The 12,583-nt window shown below is 29.4% G+C and overlaps 1 protein-coding gene across 1 annotated transcript; it reads right to left on the bottom strand.

The window, feature by feature from the left end:
• Positions 1–4,678: 4,678 nt before the first annotated feature.
• On the bottom strand, positions 4,679–10,881 carry LOC107953180 (signal peptide peptidase). The gene is made up of 12 exons (XM_016888417.2): positions 10,593–10,881; positions 10,384–10,494; positions 9,465–9,580; positions 9,226–9,377; positions 9,036–9,121; positions 8,086–8,213; positions 7,659–7,709; positions 7,137–7,223; positions 6,937–7,006; positions 5,298–5,434; positions 5,107–5,184; positions 4,679–4,922 (listed from the first exon to the last, which is right to left on the bottom strand). Exons 2-12 carry the CDS (start codon positions 10,421–10,423, stop codon positions 4,848–4,850), a joined length of 1,020 nt encoding a protein of 339 aa, XP_016743906.2. The 5' UTR covers positions 10,424–10,494; positions 10,593–10,881; the 3' UTR covers positions 4,679–4,847.
• Positions 10,882–12,583: the final 1,702 nt, after the last annotated feature.

The following is a 12,583-nucleotide window of genomic DNA, read 5'->3' as shown; positions in this document are numbered from 1 at the left end:
TGTTTTGGTTGGATCCACATATCCGTTTGAGTCCGAGTCATGTTAATAGGGGTGTCCAACTGTATTGAACAATTGATTATTATTGAATGGTATTGAATGATATTGAATATGGATTGGAATGAACAATAAAATGAAATATGCAATTGAAATGTATGAAATTGCATGAATCATGGATTCATGAAAAGGATATTGATATTGAAATTGAATTGAGTATCTTATTAAGAAAAGTTATTGAATAGCAATTATGAGATTGATATAGAAGAGATGATAATTGAAAGTGTTATGAATGATATGTATAAGAAACTGATTAGTTGTTTGAATGATTATGTTTGTGTGAATATATATATAAACAATATAAATTTTTGCTTAATACGTATTTGGATTATAGAAATACCACTGAATTTATACTCAGCGTATGGTTTGTTTCCGTGCGCAGGTTAGGTAAAGTCAAATCATTGAATCAGCATCCAAAGTCGATCCCGAACTCAAAGTGGTGATTACATTTCCTTTTGGTAAATGGCATGTACCTAGGATGTTATACTTGTCATTTTAAATAATGTTTGTAAATGAAGTATAAGTTAATATTAGTACTTACATAAATATGTTTTGGGTTATAGTTATTAAATGGTATATTTTGGTTGAAATTATATAATCTTATATTTGGTTCAAATGGTGGTTTTTGAATTAATTTGGATATTATGGTTAAAGTATTTATATAAATAAATAGGTTAGGTCATTAGATTGATTAATTTATGAAATGTATGTTATTTAATTGCGTAATGTTTATATTTGAATTGAAATGACTAGTAATATTTCGTAACCTTATTCTGGCGACGGATAAGGGTTTAGGGGTGTTATAGAAACAAAGAAATCAACTAGGTAAGCAACTAATGCTTAGTAAGTTCATATAACGGAACTTAAACTTATCAAGTGCAATAATTAAACAACTATAAATTATTCAATTTAGCCATAGTCCAAATTTCCTTTTCCTATACACAACACCTCACAAGATTAGTAGGTGAAGCAATGCACATATAAATTTAACCAAATAAGGCATATAACATCTCAAGCTTTTTAAATCATCAATCACTTTCATCATATGCTATGTACTTTCATTTCCATTACCTTTCACACCTCAAATTTCATATATCATACATAATATAGCATAGTAAATCATGACATATACCTAATAAGCATTTAGGTTTTATATATCATCCATCACACATATATATATCCACTTCACATTCTACATATTTGAGTCCACATAGTTGGTAGATTATAAGTAAACATAAAATATATTAAGAAATAAATTTCATGCTTATTTCATCCGTCACATGATAAATTCTCATTCTTTTCATTGCATATGTGCATATCCATCTTTCCATTTCATATGAATATTAGTATATTAAGTTTTTATACATATCTTTTCATTAGCCTTTACTTACCCATTGAACCATCTAGAATTTCATCAGATACTCAGGAGTGTTCGCATATAGTATGTCTTTTCATGTAATCATAATCTTTCCTTTTCAATAGTTTTCACACGAGTTGTAAATGGGCTTGCTCACACGAACTGTGGGTCGGAATGTTAGCTACACGATGTTGCTCACACGAGCTGTGGAGAATCAACAACAAATGCAAGATATTAGCCATCGGTAGGATATTCAAGACTAGCGCCCAAAACCGTATAAACCCTAATGACATGTCATTTGTATCCTAAAATTCTTAAGGTTCAAATGGGACTTTTACGTCTTAAATCCTTTACTTCCATTACATTATAACATTTCCGTATATTATCACGATTTACACATTTCTCAATTACAAGCTTTAAATAAACTAACCTTACAAATCAAGATTTTAATTTACATAATTATTTATAGTAACTCATTTAAAACATCATATAAAAATAATAAAATAATTTAACTCTATATGAACTTACCTGTATCAAAATGATGCCCTAACGTGCTCCAACGACTAATCCATCGTTTCGGTTTTCTCGCAATTAGTGTTCGTTTGAGTCATTTCTTGATCTAAAAAATATAACCATGCACAAAAGAGACCTTGGCCGAACCTCACACCCTAAAAAATAGTGGTTTTTGGGCACCAAGAAGATGAACATAAACAAAAAAAAAAAGATTTTACCTTTTTGTTTCTTAATATATCACTTTACTTTACTTTTATTTATTTTAACATATAAATTAAATTAAGGTACCAACAGTACCTAACATGAAATTATGGAATAATAGCCACATAAAAGCTTACAACTTTAGTAATTTAACAATTTAACCCCTTTAACTATTAGATTTTAACTTTTGTACCTTTTTCAATTTAGTCCTTTTTACTTAATTAACTATTTAAATATTAAAATTTCTTAACTAAATATTAATATCACCCTGATAACCTTCTGTAAATATTTAATAGAAATATTTACGGGCTCGGTTTATAAAAACGAGGTCTCGATACCTCATTTTCTAAAATCGCTTAACTTTAAAGATTTACCACTTAAACCTAATTACTCATTATACCTCATTTTCTAAAACCACTTGACTTTATGGATTTACCACTTGAACCTAATTACTCATTCAAATAACATAATTTATCAAATCAAAATTTATTATAATATTGTATTTGACTCGTAAATATTAAATAATAATATTTACGAATTCACTCATCGGATTTGTAGCTCCAAAACTACTGAAAAACGGGTTGTTACATGGGTCTTGCCGATGTACTATCAATCTAGTCAATCACATATATGTCTCTATCTTTTAAGAGTCATCTGTTCCGATGTTCAAGACAAAGCATCTCCCTAAATGGACTTAATAGACAACATATTAGTCTTTCAACCGATTTACCCATCTCCAATTAGATTAAAGACATGTTTAGGTTTATCTACTAATACAAGATGTCTTTTCGTATTACGATCCAACCATGTAATACTCAGTGAGCCAATATTTGCTTTCATTTTTCTTTGCATGCAAAGACCATTGAAGACAGTATACAACGTGTATTAATGTAATTTATAGATAATTTTATTAAACTAATTTGTTTAAAAAAAATATGAGTGTACATAAACGAAAATACTACACTTAAGATACCAGATCCAATAGTTAATTGTATATAGGGTTACATATATGTATATATATATTATGATATACCATATTGTTAGTTGCATGTTTAAGATCTACGGTTTAAAGTTAAGTATCATTAATATAAAAATATACATTATAATAACATAGTTGTATATACTATATAGGGTTACACATCATTACTAATTTACCTTAATTATATAATGTTGATTGTATATGCTACAATCTACCATAAAGTTAGTTATACGTGATATTGATATCAATTTATTTCAATTGGGTTTTTAGGACCTTTTTTGAATCGTCGTCATAAATTAGTTCAACTCAGTTTGGTTATTGATTTTTCTATATATACTTTGAATTTTTAGACTTTTTTGATGAAATGAGCTTTGTTCTATGGTTTTTTAATATTATTTGACAAAATTTCAAATTTTCTTCATAAATATTTCAAAAAAAATAATATTTTTAAGAACTTTTAAATTATTTTTCACTTTTTAAAATATAAATATTTAATTTTATATAATAAAAAATTAAAATTAATTATATATGAATTAAAAAAATAGAATAATGTTCGGTTTCGGGTACCTGTGAATTTTAAACTTGCATTCCATAAACTGTCTAAATACCTTAGTTTGGATCGGCTTTTGGTTTTCTTCTCAGTCATAGTGACATGTTTTAAGGTTTACGTCGCATATCATTAATAAAAGAATGTACACTGTAATATCATAATGGTATAATAATTAATTTATATAGCAGTTGATGTATTTTATATCCTTAGACTTTTATGTTATATATACTATTTTTTATAATATAAGTATCTCACATTATAAAATAATTTCAACTTATAAAATTGATTTTAATTATATAAATATTAATTAATTTTCAAATTAAAATAATTTAATTAATTGAGTTGATCCAATAATAAAAGGAGTAATCACAAATTTAGAATTTTTTATTTTTATATTATTGTTTAGTTAAATTTAAGGATAAAAAAAGAGATTCAAGTGAACATTTTTTTGATGAAAAAGTTGTACATATTTAAAATTAATTGTTATTTTTAATTTTAAAAAATATTTTTATTATCTTGTATACATCATTTAGTAATTAGTGTGTATCATAATAAAAGTTGAACATTAGTTTTGGTGGTTAAACATGGCCTTCCCTGTAAAAGGCCACAGTTTGGACCATGCTAGAATCAAAATATTGAACATTTTGTGACCCTATCCAGATGACATTCGGACTCCAACTCTGTTATGATTTTTATACAGTTTGTACCGAAAATAAAAAATTTACAAAGGCACAGTTGTTATGATTTTGGTCACCCATTAATTCAAAATAAAAAACTTACTAAAATTAAAGATCTAAAATAAAAACAGCTGTTAACAAGAGCGACCAATTTGCAATTTTTTTTTTATATTTTGGGAGATTAAAATGTAAGTGACCATCTGTATAATTTACCCTAAGAAAAATACTTCCAAATTCTTTAATCTCTTCTTTTTAACATTTAAAAGAAAATTCATGAAAATGAAGAATAATTTTCAGAAAACATGGTGAATATCCATGAAAATTGGAATTGTGTAAAAAAGAAAGAATAAAAAAATCTCTGCTTAAGAAGCTAAATATTATTTCTTGCTTAATTCCAAAATCTGTTACAAAGGCATTGCAGTAAAACAAGTTAGCCAAGAGATTGACCTTTTAACGTAAACACTAATTCCTTCTCAAGCTAAAAGTAGTTTCACTGTCTGCCTTGCCTTCTATACCTCATTCCACTTTCTTGCTAGGTTTGTCTTCACTGCCTTCTACAACCGCCATCTTTGATTCGTCAAACTCCAATAACTGCAATCATAATCCGAGCATACAAGATCATTTATGTTACCCAAACTCTTCATTTTTCTTAAACTACTCTTCACTCACTCCCACATCAGATAACTAGGAGATTGCTATATTACAGCAAAAAGGAAATCGAATAAAAATGCCCAGACCAAGAACATAATGTGAGAGAGAAGGGCTGGGAACAAACCGGTCCAACTTCTCCGTTCCATATACAGTGAGCAGCCAAGAATCCAATAACAGCCGGTACAATATACAAAAGTGCAGGCTGAAAGCAAAATGAGCATACAAGTTTTGACATGATACAGAATCACTGCACATCTACTGGATAATGTTTTAACAAGGCGTATAACATAAAAACAGAGGTCATTAAGAGTTCACCTGTGCAGCTTGAAACCAGTTCATGACAACAATTGTAAGGACCAACCCCACCGTGTACCCCAAAAATGCGCTCTTAAAATACTGCCTCTCTTTCCCCCTAGATACGTCATATCTTAATGCTAGTGCTACAAAAATACCTACCAAGGGAGAAATAAACCAATATAAAAACAGAAAATGTTGATCCTATATTCTGTTTCAGGTAGACACGCATCTATCTTTGTGACAAGTAACTTGTCAAAGGAATAACAGACAAACGAAATGGAAATTAGACAGAGAAACAATTTTTGTTAAACCAAGTAAACATAAATTAATCTCCACAACAGTGTAAATCAATAACTTAAAATCAAAGCCCTAAAGCAAAAGGTTCATATTGCACTTGGTAACAAATGACATTAGGAAAACACCAGCAGATGAGAGTATTACTGCGCAGGAAGCTGTGTTGCCTATCTTGGCAACAGAGATGATACAGGGCATTAGTTAAAAAAGAAAAGAAAAAATTGAATGAACATCTCCAGAATCAAACAACACAAGTCAAATGAGCTACAGCAGTAAATAAGATCATGGTCCAGCAACAAACTCATAGAATCAAGGGTAAATTACACCCAAGGTTGCTAAACTATTAGTAAGTTTATGTTTTGGTCACTTAACTTCAAAAAAGTTACAAAATGGTCACTAAACTATAAACTATTAAAAAGTTTTTTATTCAAGTCATTGAATTATTCGAAAGTTTTTATTTAAGTCACAACGCTATAAATTTTTTTTTTTAAAGAAAGTCTAACTAGCAAGCTCCAAGTGATAATTCAACAATCGGTATAGTGAATCAGTACCCATCAACGAGTAGAACATACTTTAGATCCAACTCAGTCTGACGCTCAGTGTCAAAAATCAAAGAAGAGAACTGTTTGGATTTTGATTCACAAATTCATGACATTCAAAGATATTTCATGAAAAAAACTTAAATGAAAACTTTCAAATAGTTCAGTGACAATTTTGTAACTTTTTGAAGTTAAATAACCAAAACGTAAACTTACTAATAGTTTAGTAACCTTGGATGTAGTTTACCATATAATCAAATAGAAGCATGCAAGTAGGGGTGTCATGGAACATGCCAAGCAGCAACCAGAAAAAAATTCAAATCCTTTACCCAAGCCAATTTGGGATGGGCCCGGACCAACCTAAATTACTCACTTTACTATTCAAAAGTAACATTTTTACTAATTTGTATATATTTTTATAAGTAAATTGAAATAAAAATATTAATTTTATTATTAAAAAAATTCCAAATTTAAAAACACCTTGTCCGGGCCAGGTCTACATACAAGCATGAGCTTACAAATTTTTAAAGCCATTTAACATGCTCTGTGTAAGCTTGAATTATCATGAAGCGTTAGGTCTCAATTCTCAATGAATATAAGTAAAACAGTTGTCAAGAAAAATACGAGGGAACTCTAGATACAGAATACAGTTAGGAAGGGAAAAAGTGATCTCACTTTCCCCTGTTTCAACATTCAAAATTTTAGGATACTTCTCTTTTAGTTAGAATGACTACATAATAAAACAAGAAACCCTAAATAACAGCTCACATCATAACAGAAGCATGCATTAGACCATCCAACTAAAAAACAAATTTCAAACATACCAGGAATTACAATGTCACCAAGTCCAAGCATGGAAAATGGTCGGGTAGAGTCAGCTGTAGGGAACAAAAGCTGCAGATAAGTATTAAAGCAATTAGATCACCATGGGTAACAAATTTAATTACAAGCAAAACATAAATATACATCAAAACAAGAACCAACCAGGTTAAGTATTTCAAATGAAGAAAAACAAGGAACTGACCTTTATAGGAGCATCGAAAGACTTCGCGACACTAACCATCACAGGAGTGAAAAAGACCCAGAAAATATCATATACAAAAAGCCCAGCCTGCAATGTATAACGATGGAAAAGGAAATTCATACAAAAGGAAACATAGTTGAAAATGAGAAAACAAGTGAATTAAGTGGACAAACAGCAGCCTAACAAAAAAGTAATTTGTCTAATCAGCAAGGAAAAAAAACCTTTGAAATTTGGCTAAACAGAGCAAACGAATAATAAGCTCAAAAAAAACAGAGCAAAATGTAAGATAGAAGCCACAAGGATCAATTCTTGTCAAAGCAGATAGCACATAAAGGAAACAGGGTCTATGGATAAAAATCTCAAGAATAAGCAACCATAGGAAAGTTGTTTGATTCATATCTTGACCAGCTAAACTCATGCAAAACATTGCTACATAAAAAATAAAAAAAATCAGACTAGGAAGTTGTCTCAGTAACAGGGAATAATAAACACAAAAAAAAAAAAACTCACTAATATACTTACCAATAGAATGGCACCAGTCTTAAAAGATCCAAGAGAAAGCATTTCAATTCCCTACAAAAACCAACAATGGAAACTGTCAAACATCAAGTTAATATGTGGTAGAAAAAAAAAAGGAACACAAAACTCATTTAAAGGAAAAGACAAACAAATAAGCACCTTCATAAAATTATTAAAAGATAAAGGAAAATACTACTTTAATTATCATTCAACTGGTTAATTAAACCCTAATAAAAAATTTGACAGACATACAAACTTCCATATTACAAGATTGAATACTAACAAGAATATCCCAATATTATTGATTATTCTAATCTCATTGCAAAATCAAAGAAAAAGTAGTAGATACCAAGCACCAAATAACTCATTAATCAGGAATCCCTCTACATTAGAAAGTGACAAGATCAATTAGACAGGATTTAAGCCATACCTGAATGCAGAAAGCGAGACCCAGAATATTATTAGCCAGCCAATGCTTTTGCAAAGCATACCATGAACAGAAAAAAGTTCCAGGGATTGCAGCTATGATCTGAGATCTTGTGAACTCAATCTCAAAAGCTGTTTAAGAAAGGTGTAAGGAAAAAAATCATTCTGCATAATGCAAGCAAGGTAATGTTAACCAGATCAAGTAAGAATTCTAAGGAATCAACGATGAACACAACCAAATATAGATGTACTCAACTTTAAACAGGAAAAGGTTATATCACTGCAGCAAGAAATTGGCACCTAAAACTCAAATCAACAACAGAATTATGCATTTAAACTATTCCAGCGGGAAGACCTGGCAACTTTATATGGCACAAGAACCAGAATGCTCATAAATTGACAAAAATATACCATTCTAAAAGGCATCAAGAGAATCAAAGAATTTACTCCATTTTGGATTTACAAAATTCTAAGAGCAAATCCTAGAAACAAAGTTGAGCAGAAGATTCGAAGAAAATACCAAATTATAGAAAAGCCAGAAAACTTTAATGCAGCTGGTATGCTAGTATCCTTCTACAACCGAAAAAGAAAAAAAGAAAGTTTCTCCCATCTCCACATAACTTCCTTCCCACACAAGAAACTCATCCAAAGTAATTTTCAGAGGAAATAATGGCAAATAACATAAAAGGAAAAATCAGGAAGAAACAAACAAGATCAAAGTACATTCAGGATTTTCAAATCAAATATAGATGATGCTTGCCTCGAACAAAAGATTCAAAATGCCAAAAAAGAAAAATGAAGAATACATCATAAACACAAAAGGCTGAAGCAATAGTAATAATTCAGTATATATTAGAGAAGAAAAAGGTTATTTCCCATTCAAAAACTAATCAAATCCTCTTATAGATAAAACTCAAAATATACTCCACAAGAATAATAAAAAGAAGGGCTTACAGCGGAAAAATGGAAAATGCCAAATGATAAGGTCTTCGTTCCAATGCTTTGGCAAGAAGCATTTTATGGTTGGCAGTATTGTTGCCCTGAGAATGATGGCAGAAAGAATAAATGAGATAAGGGCATCAGGTGAACTGAATGTATAAAAAGTTAAAAAAAATAGTAGCAAATTTATATGGAAAGAGCATACGAAAGAGCAATGATCCCAAGCACAAAGAAATAGCATGTCAAAACTGCATTAACCAAGTCTTTTGATAAGAACTTGAACAGTAAGAAAAGTGATAACAGCATCGCACTCCCAACAAATGGAAAACGCATAGCATGCTCATTAGACATTGTCTCCTGTATGATAGACATGACATTATTAGATAATTCTTATCTATGGTCCTTGATGACAAAATAAGAAAGTAACAGAATCAATTTACTCACCGATGGTGGAGTAGGCTTGACAGACCTATAGCAACCCACATATACTGTTAGGCATGCAGTCAAAACAACATTCAAGTTGGGGTCTACCTTCACAACTAGTGGTGCCATTGTCAACCCTGCGTTTAGCAAATCATGGATATCACGTTAAAAGCTTCCATAGAGATCTCATATCTGACACTGATTTATGTTACATTTACTCTATAAAAGGTTTAGCAATGAGGCATACATCTATTATATTCAGAAAGATTCATGAGGTACGAACTCTAATACTTTGAAATGTACAATAATAATGCATTTAGAATGAAAAAAGTGGGGATATGAGATACGAAGTGCATCCATCTGGTCATTGATTATGATAAATAATTTTGGTTCACAAATTTAAAATGTAGAAGAAAGAGTAGACAACAAAATCATATTTAACTAAAACATGCAAATGATAAAATCGAATTGCTTGAGATGGCTAATTGCATGCATCCTATTACTTCTAAATCCTTCAAAATATTATCTTTTATGTCCAAAGCAACAACCAAAAAGAGCCTAAAATTTCTATTCCTTTAAGATTTTCTAAAGCTAAAATAACATAGTTTCATAAATAAAACAAAGATCATTATACCAGAAATAACAAAGCTACCTCATTTCTACATAAGATATACATCCCCAAGACTGAAAGAAAAAAAAGAGTCAAATTCGATCTCAGACTATCTATTTCCTATCATTTATCTTCCTTTGTTTGCGACTCGAACAGAAAGACACTTTAACTAACTAAATCCACTCTGCTTCTACTAAACTAAATTCAACAACTGAATAATAATATTTAAAAAAAATTTATCCCAAAAAAAATCAACCATTTCAAAAACAAACTAAAAATGTATATAATAAACTAAGAAAACGCTGAAGAATAGATCAAAAAGAGGTAAACCTGCTAAAGCCAAATTGGCGAGTCTTTCAGCGTTCTTCATTGTCGTCGTTTATTTCTAATAAAACAGCGAATAAAACTCGAAACCTCCTGTCACCTAAAGCAAAAAAGAAACTACAATAGATGGAAACAAATTAACTTATTAATAAAGGAAAAAGAAAAAACAAAACCAAGAATGTAATGAACTTCCAAGTAAAGTTAGGGATTAAAACCTTTAATTTTTGTCTCTCTTAACAGTGGGTGTAGCTTTACAGATCGGAGATGCCAAAAATGAAAGAAAAACAAAAGAGAAAGAGTGAGAAAAAAATGTAAAAATCTTTCTCGCAGATTGAAACGAAAATCTTAGATTTTTTTTTCTTTAAAGGAAACAAAATCTGGAGTCAATTTTGTTGCCATAATTGAAGGTGCTGTCATTTTGAATATTGTAACTGCCAATAGAAAAGGGATATTTTGGTTGGAAATTTTTGCGAAGGGAACTAATTTTGACGCGTGGCGTTATATTATTGGGCTTTCTTGGTGTGGTTTGTATGCGACTGTTACTGGGTGAGGTTTTGTAATTGGTATGAGGATTATACAGTCCGATGAGGTGCCAATTCCAATAAGATTCTGCCACGTCATCGTACAAAAATATCTGTCCTTTTGTAAGTTTTGATTTTTAGCACTCAAAATAAAAAAAATTTCAAGATAGGCATTATCAGTGACGATTATTTTCATTTTAATTATAACTTTAATAAATTTTTATTTTAGTTACTCATTTTATCTTTCTAAAAATTAATTTTTTATAATTAATTTCAGTTGTTTTCTTATAAAAGGAAAAAAAATTAAGATTTTATAGAAATTACCTCAATTTTTATAAGAAAAATTATTTTATCTTTTTTATTTTCTTTATTTTTTAATTTTAATTAATTTTAGTTTTTCCAGTAAAAAGAAAAAACATGAGATTTTACTAGAAATTATCTGAATTTTTATAGGAAAAACTAATTTAAATTTCTTTATGTTTTTATTTTTTAGATTTAATTTTAGTTTTTTTATAATAAATGGAAAATTTTGGGATTTTACAGAAAATTACTTGTGTAAAACCTATTTTATTTATTTAATACTTTATTATTTTCTTTTTTTTAGAATTAATTTTAATTTTTTTCTAGTAAAAAGGAAAATCCTAGGTTTCCTCAAGAAAAACCCTGAGTTTTTATAGAAAAATTTTGGGGTTTTACAAATAATTGAGTTATAGAGAAAAATTCAGGTTTCATTTTCACAGCTGAATAATTCAATTTTTATAAAAAAAACTCTGATTTTTAGGGAAAAAATAAATGAATGATCAAAATAAAAATTTATTAAAGTTGGGTGACTAAAATGAGTACAATAATATTGAATTAATGGGTGTGACCAAAATGAAAAATTATTAAAGTTGAGTGACTAAAATGAAAATGTTTGTTATCCTTGAAGAAAATTGTTTATTTTTTATGCCCTAAAATGAAAACTTACCGAAATTAGGTGACCAACTATGTAGTTTACCCTGGTTTTTATCCTAGGAGAAAAGACTACAGAGTAATTATTTTCCTTTTTCCAAAACAATAAACTAAAGGCTTAATTCACGATTTGACTCTTGAAATATATCATTTTTCACACTTCGGTACCTAACTTTATTGTCCTAATTTGGGTATCTAAAGTATCTGCAACTGCCCGGTTTAGACCCTAGTCGGAATAGTAGTTTCGGGACCACAAATCCGAGTTAGAAAAATATTTTAATATTATTTTTTGTGCTTATGATATGTGAATTGATATCTGTGAAAGTTTCGTATGAAAATTTATCGTTTGTGTGTCGAATTGTTAAAAAAGACCTAACAACGTAAAATGAAAAAGTTGCATGCTATATGTTAAGTGTTCTTATTTGTTATGTCTTATTAAAGGAGAGGTCATTATGTTGTGAATAGACCATTTTAAGTTTGAGTGGACATCAATGGCCTTAATTAACATGAATTATGTGTTTAATTATAAAGGGCAATTTAGTAAATGATGAAATATTATGAAATAAAATAAAACAAAGGCATGAAATTACGCATTTTATGTTCATATTGCCGAAAATTGAAGAAGAAAAAGGAAAAGAAAAGATTTCTTGGGTTCGGCCATGCTTAAATTCAATTAAAGGTTCGTTTTTGTTTCGTTTTTCATAATTTCTACGTTTTTGTGATTGTTTCTTTGT

The sequence above is a fragment of the Gossypium hirsutum genome, chromosome A07 (genome assembly GCF_007990345.1).
Source record: "Gossypium hirsutum isolate 1008001.06 chromosome A07, Gossypium_hirsutum_v2.1, whole genome shotgun sequence".
Taxonomy (NCBI): Eukaryota; Viridiplantae; Streptophyta; class Magnoliopsida; order Malvales; family Malvaceae; genus Gossypium; species Gossypium hirsutum.
This window is presented reverse-complemented; position numbering and strand designations above follow the sequence as displayed.